The sequence below is a fragment of the Delphinus delphis genome, chromosome 7 (assembly GCF_949987515.2).
Source record: "Delphinus delphis chromosome 7, mDelDel1.2, whole genome shotgun sequence".
Lineage (NCBI taxonomy): Eukaryota > Metazoa > Chordata > Mammalia > Artiodactyla > Delphinidae > Delphinus > Delphinus delphis.
In genome coordinates this window covers 13,888,045-13,911,589 of record NC_082689.1, presented here as the reverse complement: position 1 = coordinate 13,911,589, position 23,545 = coordinate 13,888,045, and the positions used below count along the sequence as shown (strand labels likewise).

The 23,545-nt window shown below is 36.6% G+C and overlaps 1 protein-coding gene across 2 annotated transcripts in view; it reads right to left on the bottom strand.

Moving 5' to 3' along the window:
* CUL3 (cullin 3) overlaps positions 1 to 23,545 on the bottom strand; it is a 98,698-nt gene that overhangs the window by 61,984 nt on the left and 13,169 nt on the right. The window contains exon 2 of one of the 2 annotated variants that reach the window (XM_060016027.2): positions 16,211 to 16,408. In XM_060016027.2, the coding sequence (XP_059872010.1) occupies positions 16,211 to 16,408 (198 nt within the window). Of the gene's footprint in view, positions 1 to 14,963; positions 15,528 to 16,210; positions 16,409 to 23,545 lie in introns of those variants that run through there. The other variant, XM_060016028.1, reaches the window with a different exon arrangement.

The following is a 23,545-nucleotide window of genomic DNA, read 5'->3' as shown; positions in this document are numbered from 1 at the left end:
AAAGGGAAAACAAATTTTCTGGGGTGAAGGATGTTCTATATTGACTGTGATAGCAGTTACATAAATCTATAAATGGGCTAAAATTCACAGAACTGTACATGAAAATAAAAGGCTAATTTTATTGTATATTGACTTTTTAAAACTTGCAGTAATTATGATTCTCAAAATTGGGTCCTGTTTTATTATCATATTATAAATGTAAGCTATGATGCCACAATCTTTATTCATAAAAGCAACTTGAATGCCAAACAATGAAGAATTGTTAATTATTTTGAGTATACCAACGTTACAAAGGCCTCTGCTATAGTTCAAATTGACATACCACATTCTCCATTTCTGTGAATAGAGCTTTCCCTGTCCTTTTTATTACACACTTAGCAAAGATTAAAGGAGATTACTAAATAAAAAAAAAACCCACTTTTATTTTTCAATGTTGTATCAATAACAACACCTGTTCACTGATAAATTAACATCCAAGGTGCAAGAAATACATCCTCAAATCAATCAAATTACTGGCAAAGGGAGGGGGAGAAGGATGGAAAAGGGGATGACAGGAAGGCCAGCAGGCATGAGCATGACTGGGAGCTACAAGGATTGACAAGGAGGCTGACCTTGGGGCAGCAGCTCCTGGCTGGATGGAGAGTTGAAGGATATTAATAATCTACACAGTATCCCCCCACCCTCTAACATACACACATTTATTTTTAATCATTAATTAAAATTTTTTCACCTAAATTTAAATGCCTGGGGCAAAGTCCCAGCAAGCCAATCCTAATATCTAGGTAACACAAAGAAATTTATCAGCTAAAACTAATTATAAAGATTTTAATTCTAAAGTTTACTGAAACCAGAACTGAGCCATATAATTAATGATGGTATGGACTACTGAAAAGGACTTCCTTCTTAGAAAGTCTTAAAACTCAGCACAATACTTAATTCCAACACAGATAAATCTCTGTAAATACAGATATTTGTATTTAGCATTATTTTGCACTGAAATATATATACCATGTATTAAAAACATAAAATGGTGCATAATGCTAAAAAAAGAACATTTAAAAGTATCACAGAGATACTACTGATATAATGTTAAGAGGTGCAACCTCTTAGAAATCTGTAGTATTGTAATGTTCACTCAGGAGCTAAAACAATCAAATTACTATTTGCAAATGGACTTGAGGACACGGGAGGGGGAAGGGTAAGCTGGGACGAAGTGCGAGAGTGGCATGGACATATACACACTACCAAATGTAAAATAGATAGCTAGTGGGAAGCAGCCGCATAGCACAGGGAGATCAGCTCGGTGCTTTGTGACCACCTAGAGGGGTGGGATAGAGAGGGTGGGAGGGAGACACAAGAGGGAGGAGATATGCGGATATACGAATATGTATAGCTGATTTCCCTTTGTTATAAAGCAGAAACTAACACACCATTGTAAAGCAATTATACTCCAATAAAGACGTTAAAAAAAATTAGTATTTGCAGACAGTTACCAAGGGCAGTTACTAATTAGAACTTTTGACTTTGACTTTGACCTATACAGTCTGCAGCTCCTCTTCCCTGTAATATGGCTGGGGTTGATTAGATCAATGGCACTCATGCAATGCTCCACTAAGATGTCTCAGTACCACTCCAGGGTGGGCACTGTTTCCCCTGATTAAATATGATTTATATTGGTTTTGTGTGATTTTAAAAGTGGGGTTTTCCACTATTTTAAAAATACAGGCACACCTCGAAGATGTTGTGGGTTTGGTTCCAAACCACTGCAATAACGTGAATATCACAATAAAGCAAGTCACATGAATTTTTCGGTTTCCTAGTGCATATAAAAGTTATGTTTACATTATACAGTAGTCTATTAAGTGTGCAACAGACTAAATAAATGTCTAAATAAATAATGTGCATATTTTAATTTAAAAATACTTCGTTGCTAAGAAATGCTAACCATCGCCTGAGCCTTCAGGGAGTCGTAATCTTTTGCTGGTGGAAGATCTCGCCTTGGTATTGACAGCTGCTGACTGATCAGGGTGGTGGTTTTGCTGAAGGCTGGCGGGGGCGGCCGTGGCAATTTCTTGAAATAAGATGACAATGAAGCTGCTGCATCAATCGACTCTTCCTTGTTTCAAGAATGATTTCTCTGTAGCATGCAATGCTTTTTCACAGCATTTTACCAACAGTAGAACTTCTTTCAAAAGTGGAGTCAGGGGCTTCCCTGGTGGCGCAGTGGTTGAGAGTCTGCCTGCCGATGCAGGGGACACGGGTTCGTGCCCCAGTCCGGGAAGATCCCACATGCCGCGGAGCGGCTGGGCCCCGTGAGCCATGGCCGCTGAGCCTGCACATCCGGAGCCTGTGCTCCGCAGTGGGAGAGGCCACAACAGTGAGAGGCCCGCGTACCGCAAAAAAAAAAAAAAAAAGTGGAGTCAGTCCTTTCAAACCCTGCTACTACTTTATCAACTAAGTTTACATAATAGTCTAAATCCTTTGTTATCACATTAACAACCTTCACAGCATCTTTACCAGGAGTACATTCCATCTTAAGAAACCACTTTTCAGGTTCCACTTCTAATTTTAGTTCTTCTGCAACTTCCACCACATCTGAAGTTACCTCTTCCACCCTTTGAGCCCCTCAAAGTCATCCGTGAGGGCTGGAATCAACTTCTTCCAAAGTCCTGTTAGTATTGATATTTTGACTTCTTTCCACAAATCATGAATGCTCTTAATGACATCTAGAATGGTGAATCCTTTGCAGGAGGTTTTCATTTGACTTTGCCCAGATCCATCAGAAAAATCACTATCCATGACAGCTATAGCCTTATGAAATGTATTTCTTAAATAAACAGACTTGAAAGTTGAAATTACTCCTTGGATCCATGGACTGTAGAATGGATGTTGTGTTAGCAGGCATGAAAACAACATTAATCGTCTATAGATCACCATCAGAGCTCTTGGGTGACCAGGCGCACTGTCAAAGAATAATACTTTGAAAGGAATCTTTCTTTTCTGAGCAGTAGGTCTCAACAGTGGGTTTAAAATATTCAGTAAACCATGTTGTAAACAGACATGCTGACATCCAAGCTGTGTTGTTCCATTTATAGAGCACCGGCAGAGTAGGTTTAGCATAGTTCTTAAGGGGCTTAGGGTTTTCAGAATGGTAAATGAGTGCTGGCTTCAACTTAAAGTCACCAGCTGCATTAACCCCTAACAAGAGTCAGCCTATCTTTTGAAACTTTGAAGATAGGCACTGACTTCTCCTCTCTAGCTATGGAAGTCCTAGATGACATGTTCTTCAAATAGAAAGCTGTTTTGTCTACACTGAAAATCTTCTGGATTACTTGATAGTCTGTACATCAGCACTTGCTGCTTCACCTTGCACTTGTATGTTACGGAGACAGCTCCCTTCTGTAAACCTCCAAACCCATCTCTGCTGGCCTTCAACTTTTCTTCTGCAGCTTCCTCACCTCTCGCAGCCTTCACAGAACTGAAGAGAGTTAGAGCCTTGCTCAGGATTAGGCTTTGGTTTAGAGGAATACTATTGTTCCTGGTGTGATCTTCGATCCAGACCACTCAAACATTCTCCGTATCAGCAATAAGGCTATTTCACTTTCTTATCATTCGTGTGTTCACTGGAGAAGCACTTTTAATTTCCTTCAAGAACTTTTCCTTTGCATCTACAACTTGGCTGTTTGGTACAAGAGGCCTAGCTTTTAGCCTATTTCAACTTTCAACATGCCTTCATCACTAAAGCTTAATCACTTCTAGCTTTTGATTTAAAGTGAGACGCGCCATTCTTCCTTTCACTTGAATACTTGAGGCCATTATTAGGGTTATTAATTTGCCTAATTTCAATATTGTTACGTCTCAGGGAATAGAGGCCCAAGGAGAGGGAAAGAGACAGGGGAGCAGCTGGTCAGTGGAGCAGTCAGAACACACACAACATTTATTAAGTAAGTTCGCCATATTATTTGGGCACAGTTTGTGCCTCCCACCCCAAAACTATAACAGCAACATCAAAGATCACGGATCACAGATCACCATGACAAATATAATAATAATGAAAAGTTTGAAATACTGCAAGAATTACCAAAATGTGACAGACACGTGAAGTGAGCAAATGCTGTTGAAAAAGTGGTGCCTGACCTACTTGCTCAACAGGGGGTTACCACAAACCTTCAATTTGTGGGAAAAAAAAAAAGATGAAGTTATCTGCTAAGTGCAGTAAAGCTAAACACAACAAGGTGTGCCTGTAACTGAGACAGCCACTGGATACTTGCTAAGTATCGTTCTTGGCTCTAAATTCTAAAACATACTGCTTGTCGCACCTGATGAAACCAGAGTATTTACATAAATATGCAACATTTACCATGATCAAAAATAGCATATAAGTTCTCACAACATTTGAATTTTTCAGAGCCCTGCGTATGTGATCTGGGGGCTTGTCACTTTACAAATTTTACCAGTTATATAAACCCTGTTTTTCCTAGAAATGCCATTAAAGAATAATTCCTGAAGATCTCAAAATATTTTTCACTTCATCACACCAAAGTGATGTGACATAAACCTATCAATAAAAGTGGCTTACTGTATAAGTAAATCTCAATGGAAGCCAAGCCATGGAGTGTAGACGGTATGTCTCCTAATCTGACACATCCTTTGAAAAAAGCTCCACAGCTCTTCCCGTTATGCCGAGAATTCTTGATTTAAAAGATTACATGGTGAACAGTGGCAGCACAGGAATACAGATGCTAAAAAGCCCATCTGCCTGATTCAATTCACAGACACACATTTAGTAGATGTGTGACCCTGAGCAACTTACTTAATTTCTTTATGTATCAGTTTTTATAAAAACAGAAATAGCACCTACTTCAAGGAGCTGCTGTGTGGATAAAATCAGTATACACAAAATACTTAGAACAGTGCCTAGCGCACAGTAAATGCTATATAAGCATTTGCTTCTATTATAATATTACTTGTATTACATATTCTTAAAATTATTCATATACGTATTTGAATCTTGCTACTCAGAGTGTGGTATGCACAGAGCAGAATCATGGTCAATATCATCATCATCATCATCACTGGTGAGCTGGACCCACTGAATCATAATCTGCATTTTAACAAGATACTCAGAAAATTCATAAGTGCCTTAAATTTTCTGAAACAAGCAACATAAATAAAACACGTATACCTATATATTCACATATTTTATACAGTATTTTCTAAACTCTCAATTTCCACTTGATTCTTGCTTTCCTTCCTCTAAAGAACAGAAATTTCTCCACCACTAGAAGGAATTCTTTTACTTCATACTTTGAGAAGTTCGTAATGGAGCCAACCTCCATTAAGTTTGGTGAATAGATGTTGCTATCTCGTAATACATATAACAACCTTAAGATTTTTGTATTTCAAAGCAAACTCCTACTAAAGATGAGGAGAGCTAACCTTAACTTTTGTAGATATTTTAAACTTTCTAAGAATTCACTAATGACAAGAGATTCCTGAATGGAATAAAATTCACTGCCCTCTTGATATTTTCTACACTGACAGTACTGTTTTCATTATTTTCACTAATTTTTAGAATAAAGGTGGCCACCTTGATCAAAGGAATCATACCAGTATCATTAACAAAACTAAAGATAGCCACTACAGGGAAAACGTTTTTCTTGACTGCTGTCAGAAGATTCTTCTATAAATAAGTTTACTAATGTATACATAGTTAGTGACATAAGTTTAAGAATTTCACAAAGTGTCCAAAACGAAGCTCTTAATTCAAAAGGATACATAAACATCTTTCCCTGAACTGACAATTCAAATATTTAATGATTACTTCCAAAAAGTGAAGCAGGGTGCTAGGCACCATGGAGAATACAAAATGCAGTCACTTTACAATCTCTATAAATACAGGAGGGTAGGAAACAGGAGCCTAATATTAGCATTCATATGGCCTCAATACAAAGTGAAATCCAATGAATAGTACTAAAGAAGTTGTGAGGTCCAAAGCAAGGGCACATGATGGCAATTAGAACAATGGATTTTCATAGTTTCACAAAGAAAATTTGCTACATGTTGAAGAAAATAAAAAAATCCAAATTTGGGATTTTAAAAAATACATTCTTAGTTCAAATATTCTTTTGAACTTCTTAAAAAAGTAACACAACTTGGAAAATCGGGATTTAAGGACAAAGTAGTATCATGAAAAATGGTAGCTTTTTACCTAATGGTTGGAAAGGAAAACAGAAATAAAAAAGCAGTATACCATAGAAGGACAATATGCTTATCATTTGTAAAGTACTTCATTCCCAATGGTTAAGACAATAAGATATACATTAAAAGCATCAAGTACATTATAGCATTAATACCATAGTTAAACTCTGAACAACAGGGACACTGAAATAATAAACAGTAAAATATATACAAAGCACGGCAATATGGCAACTAGTCTTTTTGTTCTCCTGAATACCATGGAGGAAAAAAACACAGTTCCACAAGATCACACAATCTGGTTCCCAGCAGACAGACAGACTCCAGCCTCAAGAAATCAGAGGTATACAGCCCCAAAACTACACTGTGCTTTTACATGGTGAAACACACTCTGCTTAAAGTGGTTAGATTCAGGAGTAATTAACTTGGGTAGGTAGAAGTATTACCCCACATACAGAAGACAAAACAGATCTCTGCAGTTCATGGATACAAACCATGATGGTTTCCATTTGACTGTTAGTATTATTCTTAGAGATTCATTTCAATAGACAATTACGGAGAGCAAATATGAAGAGCAGGAGACACAAAAAATGAATGAAACAGGTCTTAGCTTAATAAATATTAAAAGAACATCACTAGAAACTACAATAGAGAGCAGTACCTGCCCTCACAGTGCTTACTGTCTATTCCACAATTTAAGTGGGAATAGCTGGTATTTAACATGGGTGAACTTGCTAAATAACACTCTAAACTTGGCTCTTCCCCAACATCATTTCTCTTTCAATCTTTTCAAAGTAGAAACTACTCAATTTCCTATGCCCCTCATATTCTATGATTGGTATCTTTCTGACTCTCTAACAGCCCATTTTCCTCACCTTATCCCTAATAATCTTTCTCTTTTGCGATTATCCTATTTATATTCAAGTCACTCTTCCAAATCATATTTCTTAAGGGTTTGTATACCTAGCTGAGAGCCTTCGTCTTCTTTCTGACTCCTGTCATCACCCTAAGCTGATCCAATATTCAATGTAATGGGTTCTTAGTTTCTTCCAACAACTTTAAATTAGGAAAAAGGACAAGACAAGATGGCAGGAGAATGAAAGATAAGTAGCAAAGAAGCACTGAAAATGGCACTCCTACTAAACCTTTTACTCCATCTTTTCTATTTCAATCTGTCTATTTTTAAAAATTAAAACCCAACAGCTCCTACCACCCACAGAATAAAAGCCTAATGCCCTACAATGTTAGTCCAACTAACTTTACCATTCTCGTTTCCTACAAATGCATGTGAAGTCCTTTATGTTCCATTTACACTTATACTGGTCCACCAGACAATGCTCAAACCTAGCTGCCTTTTTTACTCATGCCATTTTCCTTACTGAGACTATCTTTTGCCTTTGTTTACATGATGAATCTTTCATAATCCTTTAAGGCTCATCAAGTGACCTCCTCTTTCTACTTTGTCCTGAATTCTGCAGGCAAAGTAATTCCCCTTCAAATCTGATTCCCTCACTAAAATTGGGAGGTTTCTTGCTGAGAGGCATGGTGTCTTAATTATTTTTTGGTGGATAAAACACAGGAGAGACTCAGTATCTGTGGGCCTCTAAAGTGAATCTGTCTTTGCTAATGAAAATCTTAGTCCTTAGTGTTTCTATCAATGTCCTTCGTAATTAACTGCAATCACTGTATTTACGTTGTGTTGTACATAAATGCCATTTTAAAAGTCTCTACATTCATTCACATTTGCCTAGAAATAAAGGAAAAGCACTAAAAAAGCTAAAGCTAAATCTGTTTAAATAACTGGCCTACAAAATAGTCCAGCGCTTACCATAAAATTACCAACTTCATTCCCTCAGGCAATTAGTACTACTACATAAACATCTAAATATAACTATGAATAAACATAATACTTAAAACTCTGGTTCTTCCCATTCTCCCTCTAAAAATGGGGAGAAAAATTAACATACTGTAAACAAGTAGTTTACATAGAAACATCATTTTCAGCAAATGTGACCCTACATACAAAATACAAATGGTAGGATGTTATTCTACAAGGAGACTTTACAAAAAATTACTCAACAAGAAAGTCACTTAAAAATTGAAATTCCCCTTCAAGGCTTCATTTTTCCTACCTGGAAGGCAAAGTGCTGAGAACTGATCAGGATTACAAGGCACAGATTCAAGTATGTAAGTCCGTAATATAAGTTCCAGAAAGACAGGGATCTTTGATATAACACAAATGCTTATTAGCCTAGTGCCTGGCACGTAACAGGTCCTCAATAGGCAGTTTTCTGAATGAACGTAAAGCGAGGAGGATGAAGCTCCTCTTATTCTGCCTTCCTCACATTTAAAGTAAGCTGTTATTTGAAGAACAAGATGAAAAGAAAGACTTTGAAAACCACTGGAATAAATATTCTTTTTAGCAATAATAAACTACTAGAGTACTACTAGAGTTAAGAAGTCAACTAGAGTTGACTCTAGTACTACTAGAGTTAAGGAGTACTACTAGAATTAAGAAGTCAACATCTTTTTTGTCCAGCTATTTTTCTAAGAGGAGAACAAACTTTCAAAGTACAGGAATTAGCTTTTATAAGCTCACTTACGAGACTCCACATTATTTAGTTATTACTATAGACTAATAATTTGAAAGAAAAGGGGAAATTAAGCACCAGTCAAATCTAAGAAAACTGTTAATCATCACAAAATTGGGAAAATGAAGTTCTTGCCACATTAAAACCAAAGAAAGTTTCTCCCCTGACTTTAAGAAACAATTAAAAATGAAAAAACTTCTAAACACATATTATGGCACATGAAAGGACAATGGTAAACTGCAAAAACCATGATTTTCCTAAGTCTTAGTCATTATATAATTTTAAGCCCACTGAGGCTAACAAAACCAATCCCAATCTCCTTTTATACATTAATAAACTGAAGTCCAGAAAAATCTAGTAGTTTGTTCAAGACTGTTAGTGGTAGAATCAGGCCTAAAGCCTACCTTTCCCTACTTTCTATCCGGTACTTCTTCCACTGCATCTACTTCTAACTTCTTTATCATTAAACTCCTATTATTACTTCTATTGATATTATTATTTCTTATTATTATGGAGTACTTAGCGGTGTGTAGAAAAAAAAGACAAGTCCTCCATTACTTTACTATGAGCTTAGAGAATTTCTATTAAGTTTGAATCCCAAATAGGAATCTTCTAAAAGGAAATGACTCCAAAAAAACAAACAAAACACTTTAAATATCTGACAATTTGGTCAGTTATATCTCAATAAAGCTGGGGGGAAAAAAACATAAAAAAATATGGCTCCACCCTAACCTAACCCTGCCCTCAAGTAATAGAACTGATCAGCACTATTTTTGAAGATTTTTTTTTTTTAATGTGGACCATTTTTAAAGTCTTTATTGAATTTGTTACAATACTGCTTCTGTTTTATGTTTTTTTGGGTTTTGGCCACAAGGTATGTGAGAGCTTAGCTCCCCAACCAGGGATCGAACCCACAACCCTGCACTGGAAGACCAAGTCTTAAGCACCAGACTGCCAGCGAAGTCCCTGATTAGCACTATTTTTGAATTTAAAATTGTCTTTTCACACACACACACGCACGCGCGCGCGCACGCACACACTGTGAAAACCACAACGCTGCTAAATAAAGGTCAAAATTAAATTATTTTATAATTTAAGGTTAGAGCTGAGTCTTAAAGTACCACTAACCCTGGCCATTTTTCTGTCTCCACTGCAATCCTCAATCTACCTGAAATGTTTAAGTTCCTCAGGGTTCAACCTGGGGCCCTCTTCTTTTTTTTTTCCTGTGTGATTTCATCTACTTCCAGGGCTTTAAGTATCATCTATATGCTCACAATTCCCAAATTTACACTTCCAGTCCAAACTTCTCAAGAGAACTAGATTTACATATCTCATTTCATTGGCATCTTAAAATTAACCTGCCAAATGGAGTTTCTTTTTCTACCCCAAATCTATACCAAAAAATGGAAACTCCTAGTTGTTCAAAAGCCAAAATCCTAGAAGTCATCTTGGATTCTTCCCTCTTCCTCATTCCATACAATCAACCAAACCACAGTTAACAAGCTTTCTACATCCAAAATAAATCCTGAATCTGAAAACTTTTCTCTATCCCCAGTGTCACTAGACTGGTATAAATCGTCACTATCATTCATCTGAATTATCGGATTCTTCTATCCTATTGCCCCCACTTCAACTCTTGGGCCCTGTAGCTTATTCACCACATAGCGACCAGAGTAATATTTAAAAAATCTACATCAGATCATATCACTGTCTTGCTTAAAATCTTGAATGGCTACCTACAGTACATACAATAAGTATGACCCCCTTACAGCATGGCTTCAAGGCCTGGCATGATGCAGCTTCTGCTTTTCTCTCCAAACTCATCTTGTTCCATTCTTCCCCGCCAACTCTTAATTCCCTGTTCACGACATGCCCCCGCCCCTCCAAATTTCTCTAGTCCAGGTATTGGCAAAGGAAGTCCTTCTGTCTTTTAAAAATAAAGCTGTATCGAAATACAGCTGTGCCTGTTCATTGTGTGTAGTCTATTGCTGCTCTCGTGCTACAACAGAGGAGTTGAGGAGCTGCGACAGAGAACATATGGCTCAGAAATCTGGAAATATTGGCTATCTGGCACTTTATAGAAAAAATGTTCCATAACCATTCCCTTTTGCCTACAATGCTCTTCAACCCACTTTTCTCATGAGCACCTTCTCATCCTTCAAGTCCCAGTTTAAACACCACCACTTTCTCAAACAACCCTACCCCGGCCTAGGTCGTTGCTCTCATCATTTTTCCCTATCACTGTACCCTGTTTTCTTCATTACTTTTTATAACTAAACACTTGTTTATCTGTTCCATGAATGCAGGGATCAGATGCAACCCATTTACCAATATATTTCTTACACCCGAGCCACAGCCTAGCAAATAATAAATACTTTTGAATATTAAATTCTGTGATGATAAATCTTATAGGGATACTTTTGAGGCTCTGACAAAATGACCTGTAATTTAAAAATCCTTAAAACTGGAAAGTAGCACAACTTTTCTTCTCCAACATAACCATACTTTTAAAGCTATTTTACTTAGAAGAAAATAATCCCTGTGAATTCTGAAATGTCTTCATATTTACTAAATAAGACAAGAATTTTCTTTTAATGACAAGGCACAAAGGCCACATCACACCCTAAGTTTTGCTTTGCGGTCTTGAGAAATTTACTGAATTCCTTTGGGTCTCAGTTTCTTGGGGAAACATTCTTCTAGAGATAGGAAGAATACACTACTAAGAAAGAGAAACAGCATCTAGCTTTTCTATGCCTGCTTCAATTCTGTAAACTTATTTCCAAAGCCCATTATCAGCTACTTTCATTGCAAAGAACTATCCTCCCATCAGCTGCCCTCTTGTAGTTTATACCACTCTGCTTTACCAAAAATGTTCCTCAAAATGTTCACTATTCTCATCTTGAAATCGGAGTACCAACGAACTCTGATGCCATGAAAAAATTGTATTTCCTCTGAATTCTTCAATGTGAAAAGATAGGTCCTGGCTGTCTATACCACAGCACTAAAAGGTTCACTTCAGTCGAAAATAACTTTGCTTTAAAAAATATATTATTATTACTTAGGCAGTTCAGCTAACGGCTAAAAGCATAGTGAACGAAAAAATGAGGAGTGGACCACATAGGAATGCTTTCAGAACCATAAAAAGGGATATATTCTGTGAGACTGAGACAGTTACTTTGATACCACAGAACCCTAAACCACTCTCTTACCTTCCAGTCAGAAGGTGCAATGTAGAGACAGGCAATATTGATTTCCATGCAAACTATATTTCTGCACATTAGATCAGAAACATCCCTAAGTCCCATCTAGTAAACAAATGGAGACTTCCGACATCAGGGGACAAACATTTTGGTCTACTGTATGATGGCCCTATCAGTTAACAGACTTCCTTTAACAGTGTCCCCTTCAGACAGTACCGTATTTGTATGACTTTTTAAAGTGTCTTATAAGAGTAAAAGTGAAATAAGATCAATGGAAAACACAAAAATGAAAGCATAGATACTAAAAGAGGTTCAAAAACTTAATTCAATTTAAATAAAGAAATCAATCATTAGATATGCTGACAATGGTACATCCCCTAGTCAGAAATTGACTAGCTTAAGGTGATCAAATGAGTATTTGTGAAAGAAATAAAAATTAAAGAATATTTTCAGATGCTGTTGATATATCATTAACATCTGTAAGAGAAATAAAAGTTTAGCATATACACTTTGTAATTCTTTAGCATAATCAACTTGAATACATGTTCTCTGGAATATATTATAGGGAAATGCCTATATTTTGAAATGATAGTTAATCTTAGATATGGTACCACTTTAAGAGACTTAACAATATGCTGAAGCTCTTACAGTTACCATGGAGTTATCGTTCACATGACTTCGATTTCTACCTAACCATGTTTCAGAGTCCAAATATCAATCACATCAACACTGACCTCACACTCTGGCTTCCCCTCCACTCTTCACTTTTTGAAAGAGCCGATTCTCAACCAAACCAAATAACTACAAATGTTTTTTCTGCATCTGTGCCCAAGCTGCAAAGCACTGCTTAAAAAAAAAAAAAAAACACACGATAGATCAGACATTCAGGACAACTCCTACTGAGCTATCTCTTTCCTCACTTGCCAGTTCCCTTAGTATATTCCCCACAGGAGCTACTCCAAGTCTCTTCATCTCATTTTCAGAACTTGCACTGCTTAATTATTAGATTCATGATAGTCTTAGAACTAAAGCATCTCAAAGATATTACTGCCAACTCCTTCATTTTAATTATAAATAAACCAAGAACTAAAGTTTAAAAGACTATAGCTTTACAAAAACTGAACCGATTTTCCTAAAACCCCACATGCACCCTCAATTTCAGCATATATTTACTGCATCTTGATCAATTCATTATGCCTCAGGAGCAGATTTATAGAAAAATTAAGGACTCGGCCTGAAGCCGCACTACTTCAGTACTGTTCCAGCTAGGCCACTTACTAGCTACATGCATCTGGACAAATCACCAATTCTGTGCCCTCTGTTTCTTCACTTTTAAATAGAGATAATAGTAGTATCTGGCTCATTGGGTTGTGACCATTACATAAGTGAATACATCTAAAAGCACTAGAAGTGGACCTAGCACGTAGTAAATGCTAAATAAGAGTTAGCTGGGGATATTATTATCATACCCTATAGAACCTCTGGCAAATGAGAACATGCCCCTCTTCTACCTTCACTTCTCCACTGTTCAATTCCACACTCTCTCCATACCCAAAAATTCAGTTGCTCCAATCTTCTCCTCTTCAACCGCTTTAGGCAAAACTCCCCCACTCTACTTTTCTTCCTTCTTTTGATGTCAAGTTTCTTAAATCAGTCTTCATTTCCCACACCTATTTACCACAGTTTGCTTTTGAAGATGACATCCCTTGGCTCTGGGATTTTCATTTTCTGCACTCCAACACATATTCCTCAGTACATGCTACCAAGTCTCAGATCTTGATCTCCAGTTTTGAGTTCCTGCCCAAGCTCTGAACCTGTATATCTCCAAACACATCATATTTTTACTTGGACATCTTATTACAATCTCACACTCAAATTTTATCACATGTAAAATGATTTTTAAGGTGCTTTCTAACTATAAAAATTTCCAATATAACCTAAAACAGAATCTGTCATCTCCTCTACGCATTCCAAATAAGTTTTCCACTATAAGTTCACAATAATTCTATTGGTGGCACCATAATTCTCCCAGTAACCAAATTCTACCTGGTCTTCAGAATTTCTGACATCATCCACTCATTTCTAGCCTATCACCTTAACGTAGATTTTTCAAGGTCTTCTGTTTATAGCACACATCCCCCCCATTCTACATTTATATCATTCTCATCTTAATCTTCTTAAAATATTTTGTCACAATATCATCCACTTAAAAACCTCCAATAAACCTCCACTGTAAAGTCCAAATTCCTTAGCTTGGCATTGAAGTTCTCCAATCTGTGCCCAAACCAACTTTGCAACACTATACCCCACTAATCCCCATAAATTATTATACACCTCAGTCAAACTCTACTTATCATCCAAGTTTATTTCTGTATAATCATGTGACATCTGCCATCCTGGAACACCTTCCACACTGTTCACTTATATCCCAAATTTTTCATGGCTCAGTTCAATTTCATCCTTTCCCATGAAATCTTACAGCCCAAGGTAATCTCTCCCTCATTTGAATTCCTAAGCCATTTATTGCCCATACAACTCATTTGCCATTGAATTATATAATGCCTCACACTGTTACCTAAATGTGTGTATCATCTCTCCATCAGAATAAAAGCAAAAACAAACCTAGGAAGGGACAGCATCATATCTCTTTGCATCTACTAGATTTTCTTAGAAAGCTGTACATGGCAGGCACTTAACAAAAAACTGTTGAATGCATGAAGAACATAATCACCTTGCTTCATGAGATACTAGCTACCTGCTCATGTAATCCCATTTAAGAGAAAAGAATTACAGAAGGAAGAGTAGAAATAGAAAGTGACTATATTGTAACCATCGTAGCAATAATGATTCATGCAAGAATCATCAATGGATGCTAAAACCATCACATGAAAGTTTCTTGGGGAACAGGATATTTATACAGTCTCAAAATATATCTGAACAAATTACTTATGAATTACAAAGGGAAAAAAGGTACCTTCACAGTGGAGAAATCTGGCGGACACCAAGTGATCAAAGTTAACATCACCAATAATGGGATAAACTGACATCATGTGCCTCCTGATGTGATGCACTGAGGACACAACATCACTTATGTATTATTCCTGCCAAAAATGCATAACCTGAAACTAGTCATGAGGAAACAATCAGACAAACCAAAAACTGAGGGACAATCTACAAAACAACTGACCTATACTCTTCAAAAATGTCAATGTGCTGAAAGACAAAGAAAGGCTGAGGAATTGTGTGTGATCCTGGATTAGATCCTGGATCCGAAAACGAACTGCTATAAATGACATCACCTCCACACAGGACAACTGGTGAATTTGAATGTGGACCATATTAGATAACAGTTTTATATTAATGTTAAACTGCCTGATTTTGAACATTGTTCTTTGGTTAAGTGAGAGAATTTCCTTGTTCTTAGGAGAAACATTCCAAAGTATTTAAGAGTAAATGAATCTAAAACTTATTCTCTTAACTGTCCAGCAATAATAATAATACCAGTAACAGTAATAACAAGTACCAATAGAAAGACTGGCTAAAATGTGGCAAAATGTTGACAACTGGTAAATCATTGTACTACTGATGCAACTTTCCATTTTTTTAAAATAAAGTTTAAAAAACAAATACCTTAATACCACACAAAAACTTTGAGAAGTTTTTATTTATCTGTGGTATTTTACATCTTATCTGACAATCTTAAAGCAAGACATACTTTCAGTGGAAGAGTCTGCTTTATAAAAACATTTGCTCTAAAAAAACAAATACATCTTTTTGGAACCAAAGAACCATTTTATAATGTTAACAGTCCAACACTAATTTATCTTAAAAAATTTATATAAAGTTAATTTCATTTGGTGAAAAGACTTAGACAATATTTTTTAAACAATGTAGTCTTATTATTTTCAAATATATAGAGAAAGAAGAGAAAGCTAAAATGGGCTGATTAAGCATTTTAAAGAAAGAAATAATGATCTGTAATTAACATATTAATAAACAAGCATATGTAAATTAAAAGTCTGCTTCCGAGATTATATCTATCAAAGATCACAAACTTCACCTTCTCTCAATTATCAAAAATTCTGGTTTAGCTGATTGTAAGTTTTAAGTGAGGTTTTATAATATAGCTACTAATTATTATTTCTATAGGCTTCCTGGAACCTTTAAAAATAATACTTCTAGATTCAATATAGTTAGCAACAGTCCTTTAAAGTTGGATACCTTATTTATGAGATGTTCGGTAACAACTTCTCTTAGTCCAGTGTAGAGCTTTTCTCCATGTTTATGCAAAACCATTGTATATGCATTTCTATAGAGCTCCTCAAAACTAAGACCACTGTTATTCTTACGCTGGATTTCTTGAATTGCATTTTTCAGAAGGTCCCAAATGCTGTTTACATATTTTTCATCCATGGTCATCTGTAATATCCAAAAGAGAGAAAGAGACAAAAAAAAAAAAAAAAAAAAACCAATGGTTGAAAATCTTTCTGTATTTGTCCATATAGTAAATATTTTATTATATGGCTATGATTATAAATCTGCATGACTTACAAGGATGTTAACAATCTATTTTAACAGAAATAAAGGGATACATTTTAAAATAAGTTTTTAGAGCTGATAGAAGAAATTTTTAACAAATCCTTTTAACACCTCCCTTCTGTCTTATCTGCAGCACAACCCTCCACTTTAAATAAAATCATAATCCCTGATGTTAATACTTGCTTTAGCCAAAAAGTGTAAGACATATTTTCCCTAAATTTATTTAGTAGAATATGAGCTCAGAGAGACAGAAAGGTTCCTTGATGAAAAAAAATTGGGGACATGAACACTATTTTCCTCTCCTGGAGATCTGCAGAGCTCCTTAGCAAATTAAAGATGAGGAGATCTGTAATTAAAAAACAAAAAAAAACAATAAAACCACACATTTTCTTTGTTAAACCTAGCATTCTCTCATTTTCCTCCTTTCCCACTTTAGATTCCATGGTCCGTCATTTCTAAGCACCTTGTATACACCCATAAATAACTTGCCCCCTTCCCCCCCTCCAAAATACTTGCCATTCTAAACACCAACTGCCCACCTACGCCTCACATGCACCCACACAGCTGAAAGCAACTACAGAATAACATACATACAACCATATTCAATCCATCTGAATTTAAATTCATAACCACTAACCACAAGTCGGCCCTTAGTACAACCCCACAATCCTACTTTTCTAGACGGACTCTACTTTCCTGGATGATTTTACACCATCTCCTCCGTCCACTCCAGGATAATGAATTGCTTCCTGTTCCACTGAAAAAACAGAAGTAACCTGAAGAGACACTGCACAAACTCTGGCCATATCCACTAACCTACCTGATTGTATACCAATATAACCTGCTAGTTCTTGTGCTCAAAGTGCCAAGTTCTTATACTCAAATTATAGCACAGACATCATCTAGGGACTTGTTAGAAATGCAGAATTTCAGGCCCCATCCCAGACCTACAGAACCGTATCTGCATTTTAACAAGAACCCCAGGTGATACCTATACAAAATGAAGTTTAACAAGTATTGCTCTAGTTCCATCCCAACTCACCTACTCAAGGACCTCCCTTTAGCAATCTCCCTTCCCAGCATCATCAAAATTTTCCTTCCTGCTAGGTAATTTCCACCTGCATTTAATACCCTCAGTTTCCCATCTTGAAAACAAACAAACAAACAAATCCTCACAACCCCACATATTACTCCAGCACCACCTAATTTTTCTCTTTTTCATTTACAACAAAATCACAGGGCTACGGAGAAGACTTCTATATTCACTGTCTCCAAGTCACATTTTTCCCGTTGTATCTTGAATCCACTCCAATAAGTCTTTCATCTCTACCATTTCACAGAAACTACTCTTGAGAAGGTCACCAGTGACTTCCTCGCTGCTAAATCTAACAGTCAAAGTCTCACTTCTCATCGTACTCGACCTTTCTGGCAGTAATTCAAAGAGCTGATCACTCCTACCACTTGACACAGATTCCTCACCTGCCTTCCAAGCACTACAATCTCATTTCTCTTCCTATTCCACTTGCTCCTATTTGTCAGCGTGCTTACTGCTTCTTACTCATCACTACAACCTCCAACCTCTTGTCTGAACCTCTTACCTATCCACGCTCGGCTTTTAGGTGAAGTTAACTCATCTGGTCTCATGGCTTTAAGTTAACCTCAAAATTTATATAACCTGTTTGGAGCCCTCACCACCAGAGTCTTATGTTCAGCTACCTACTCAATATTTCTACTTGAAAATCTACTAGGCATCTCAATCAAGTCTAGAACAGAAAGCCTAATCTTTTCCCCTAAGTTGGCTTCCCCTGCAGTCTTCTCCAACTGAGCAGATATCCACTCCATCCTTCCAGCTGCTAAGGCCAAAAAGTCTGTAATCAAGTCCTCTTTAGTCTCTCACCTCACTTGTAAAACAAAAGGCAATTCTGTTGTCTCTACCTTCAAAATGTACCCAGAACCTAATTCCTCATTTCTTCCACTGCTCCTAAACCACCATTATCTCTCAGATTATTACAACAGCCTCCTAACTGGTCTTTGTTTCTGCTCTTTGCCCAATATCATAGAGCAATCAGAGTGACCTTCTGAAAACAAACCAAATCATGTCACTCGGCAGCTCACAACCCTCGGTGACTTCTCATTTCTCTTGTAGTTAAAGTCAGAGTCCTTACGCTATTCTACAAAGCCTTATTCGACCTGATAATCTCTCTGACTTCATCTATTCTTCCTCCTTGCTCTCTCTGCTCCAGCCCCACCAGCCTCCTTGTTACTCCTTGGAATATGGCAAACAAGTTCACTTCAAGTTGGTATTTGCTACTCTCTCTGTCTGGAATGCTCTTCCCCAAGATACCTAAGTGGCTCATTCACTGATCAACCTCAAAACTCTGCTCAACTGTCGCCTTAAAATAAAGCTTTAACTAGCTACTCTATTTACAACAGCAGCCTCCTCCTACTAGTGACCCTCAAATTCCAACCTCACATTACTTCTTTTCCTGGCCTCTCTCCTCCCAGTCAAATGTCAGCTCCATGAAGGCAGGGATTTTCGTCACTGCTGAATAACCTCAGCCACTAAAATAATAGCTGGCATATAACAAGCACTTACACCTGCTGATTGATTTTCTACTAATCTCTGACTAAGCGGCCCTCTTCATGCTCAGAAAACCTACAAGTTCCACGTTCACAACCAGGGAAACACTGCATCAACTACTTATCAGATTCATGTACACTTCTGACCTGAAATGGATAAAAGATACCGAGCTAAAAAAATCCTCTCAAGCTAGAAAGTTTTGGAGGTGATGGATATGTTTATTGCATAGATTGTGATGGCTTCACAAATGAATACTTACCTCCAAACTCATCAAGTTGCATACATTAAATATGTACAGCTTACCTCAATAAAGTGGTTAAAAAAAAAGAATCCTCTCCAAGTCCTGTACAATGAGTATGAATGTGAAAGAGGAAGAAGTAGGTAGGCAAAACAGTTCATTCAGTCAAACAAGCTCAACTCCCAATCAAGAGGATTCTTAAGCAGATGACTCAAACTGAGTCTTATTATTCTGATCTTTTCTGGAGAGCTTAAAAAGGAACTCTTTAGAAAACAAATTCTTTCCTGTTACTCAAATATTATTCAAATCCAGGTCTATCAGAGACTTCTCTGAAATGGCCTTAAGAGAATTTACCCTTACATCTAAACTACTACCTATTTTTATCAGATATTCTCATACAGAGGATGCCATCCATATAAAATATAAATAGATGTTGCTATTTGCAACTTTTCACAAATAAAGCCCACAAGACAACGTGATAATGATGGCCTCAAATACTCCATGTATGTGCAACGTGGTTTTAGTTTGCTGACAGCATATGTAGAGGTTACAATAAAGCAGGCTAAGACACCATCCCTGCGGTTAAACAACGAACATATAAAGCAGAACGTTCAAACCAATTTCAAAAAAGAGTAAAGTTAATGCGGACTAAAAACTCCAGAGATAACTATACTGCTAATAGTTGAGCAAAAACTTCAAATGATCTTTTCAGGCTCTGTAACATAAGATCCCATGAAAGCTAGAAAACATACAAAAACGTCTCTACTCAGCATGAATTACTAAATTTTCTATTAGAAACTAAAGTATTTTAAAGATATAAACTAAGAGGCTTCAAATATTGTACAAATACTCTTACATTGTAATAAAAGAATCATTTCTCACATATATAAATCAAGCATTATTTTGAAATCCAAGATGGTATGTAGTATTTTCCTCAGTATTTGTGCTTCATAGATAGAAATGAAGACAGAGAGCAAAAATGTTTCTTCTGGTGATTGCTCAGGTATAAAAATGTTCAAACAAAGGAGAACAAAATAGACCGAGAGAGATTAAATGACTTACCCAAAATCACAGAGCTGGAATCGGAATTCATATTCTCAAATCCAGTACAAACCACTGAACTCACCTCCCATCCCACTGTGCTAATAGGGTAAAGTAATATTACAGTATAATCACTGATTATCTTGGTAAACACAGTACAGTGTATTAGTAGAGAGTATAGATTTTGCTGTCTGACAGGCCTGGATTTGCGTCATGGCTCTGCTAAATTCATAAGCCACGCAACCTTGGGCAAATTACTTAATTCTTCTAAACCTTTATTTCCTCACTTGTAAAAAAGTAGGTTTAATAACAATACCTATCTCAAAAAGACTATCAAGAGGATTAAATGCAAATGTCAGTAGAATTCAGCCCAGCCTAGGGCACAGTACAGTCAGCCTTCCATATCCATGGAACTCGCAGATACAGGGTTGACTGTACTATGCCATTTTATGTAAGGGACTTGAGCATCCTCAGATTTTGGTATCTGAAGAGGTCCTATAACCAATCCCCCATGGATACCGAGGGCTACGGTATAATCCCTCACATGCTGAATAACTGACAGAATCTCTTGAACTCTCATCTATGGGCATCAAATGTCAGGAAAAAAAATAGTTTTTAGGCTTAGCAAATAAACAGCTAAAACAAAAGTACCTTAAGAGGACAACTATGCTAAATGAAAGTCAGTAAAATGTAGCCTTCTTTCAGAAACAATATTCCCCTACTTCATATCTCCTATTCTTCCAGTGTCATTTAAATCATTTTAATCCCCAGAGCTCTGTCCTTGGTTCTTCTTTTCACTCTACACTGGCTGCACTTCCATTCATTATCATAGTTACAACTACTATATATATATACTTCTAGGGTTCTAAAATTTACAAGGCTCTAGATTGGCAAGGGATTCTGGAGCCTCCTAAAACTGCATATAAAATTTTGCAAATATAATGTGTGTGCACTTCTTTTCTGGATGGTGGGTCACTAGCTCTTATCAGATTTCCCAAGAAGTTTGGTCCTCATCTCAAAGAAGATAAATTACTGGCTTACATGTTAATTGCTCCCAAATCTATATTGCCAGCCCAGAAGTTCCCCCAAAGCCTTAACTACTGTATTCAACCACCTGCTGGATATGCCCAACCAAATTTTCCAGACACATATCAAACTTATCATGTCCAAAATTTCTGGTAAACTCACTCTCCAAACACACCCAAATCTTCTTTCTGTATTCTCTAATTCAGTAGCGGCAACACAAACCACCTAGTTATACAAGCTAGAAGCGTAAGCCTTAACTTTTCTTCTTTCCTCTCTCTCATCCCTTTCTCATCCAATCATCAAGTGCTACCAACATCAGGCCCAAGAGATTTCTCAAATATGCTCCCAATCTTTCATCCTGAATACTGTTGCCCTAAAACTTTCATCTAGATTACTGCAACAGCCTTCCAGCCACCATGAACTCTAATAACCTCTTGGAATCCATCTTCCTCAAAATCATTAAAATAACCACATCAGCATCACACCCCTGTTCAAAACCCACCTCTCATTAGCAACTGGGGGGGGGGGTGTGTGTGCTTTAAAAGGGAACATAACACTTCATGATCTAGTCAGTCTATGCCTACTTCTCTAACTTCATCTTTCACTAACTACTACCTATCTTACATTCACTTCCTGGCAACATTAAACCAGTGGTTATTCCTGTCCACTGTCACACCTCCCCTCCACACACCACCCTCTCATGTCTTCTTTATACACCCCTCTTCTGCCTCTTTGATTCTTTACATAGCTTCTGAACACAGCTCAGGTGTCACATCCTCCAAAAATCCTTCCCTGACCTCCTCAAGCAAAGTTAACAACTCTTTCTCAGCTCTTTCATAATACTCGGGTTATATCTATCACTACCCTACCATACTGCTGCATAATTATCTGTTTGTGAATCTTTTTCCTCCATTAGACTATGAGATAGTTGAGGGATTGTGCATTTTTCTTCAATGTTACTTAGAAGGCCATAAACAAATGTCTGGGGAATGTTGTTTTACCTATGTTATACCAATGTAATTTTGAAAACATGAACATTTGAATTACTAAGCACAATGATACTGAAAAATAATTTAACGTGTTTATGTAACGATTAATGTAATTTTAAAATAATATATTTTCCAAACAGAAATAAAGTACAATAATGTACAAGCAAAAGACTCTCAAATTTCATATATCAAGTAGTATTTTCACATTCACCTAACTAAATGCTTCAAAAGGCTGCTTAATCATTAACTTTATTAATAAATGTTAACTAGGAGGAAAATAGTGGATTAAAAAAAGGCTATTCAGGAGGAGATCTACAAGTTACAGTCTTTCCCCAAATCAAATAAGTCCAAAAACAATACACCCAAGGAAACAGGCTTCAAGTACATATTGCTACATACCCGCTTTGGTCCTGGCATCAAATGAGCAGTGGCAAAATAATTACATTACTGATTAATTGATGGGTGAATTTCTCACCTATCCTTGATAGAGAATACAACATTAACTGTCAATGAAAGTTAAAAGGACTAGATGATAAACTCTAAGTCATCAATGTTAACCATTAAAAACATCACTCTAGACTTCACTCAGAGTCATTTAAAAGCTCTAACACTTTAAAGTAATATTCCAAAGTATTTGAGCAGGATTTTAATCCCATTGATGAAACTGACTCAGGTTGCAATAACTACAAATACACTCAGGAAGGGATCTGGTAACAATGCTTCAGCAAAACAATAAAATGATAAAATGCACACATACGTATATACACAAACATTTAATGTCTGCTTATTTTAGATATATACTGCATCTTTCCCCAACAAGCTCAAGTTACAAAGTGTTCAGCAAAGTAAATTCATTTAGCAAGAAAAGAAACAAAAGCTCTTTTTCAAAGGAAAGATATAATTGAGTATTCTTAAATGTCCATGGTTTAGTGAGACCTCTTAGAAACCAAACAAGACTTTATTTTTTAAAAGTGACTTCTGCCCACTTCCCTGTCCCCAATCCAGGATTATAATCCCCTCACTAGTAAGTATCAATAACAAAAATAACACTAACAATCTTTATTTTCTTTCACAAACATCTCTGGTTTTTCATCTACATTACTTAAAAGATATAAAAACATAAACCTTCAAAATGCTGCATT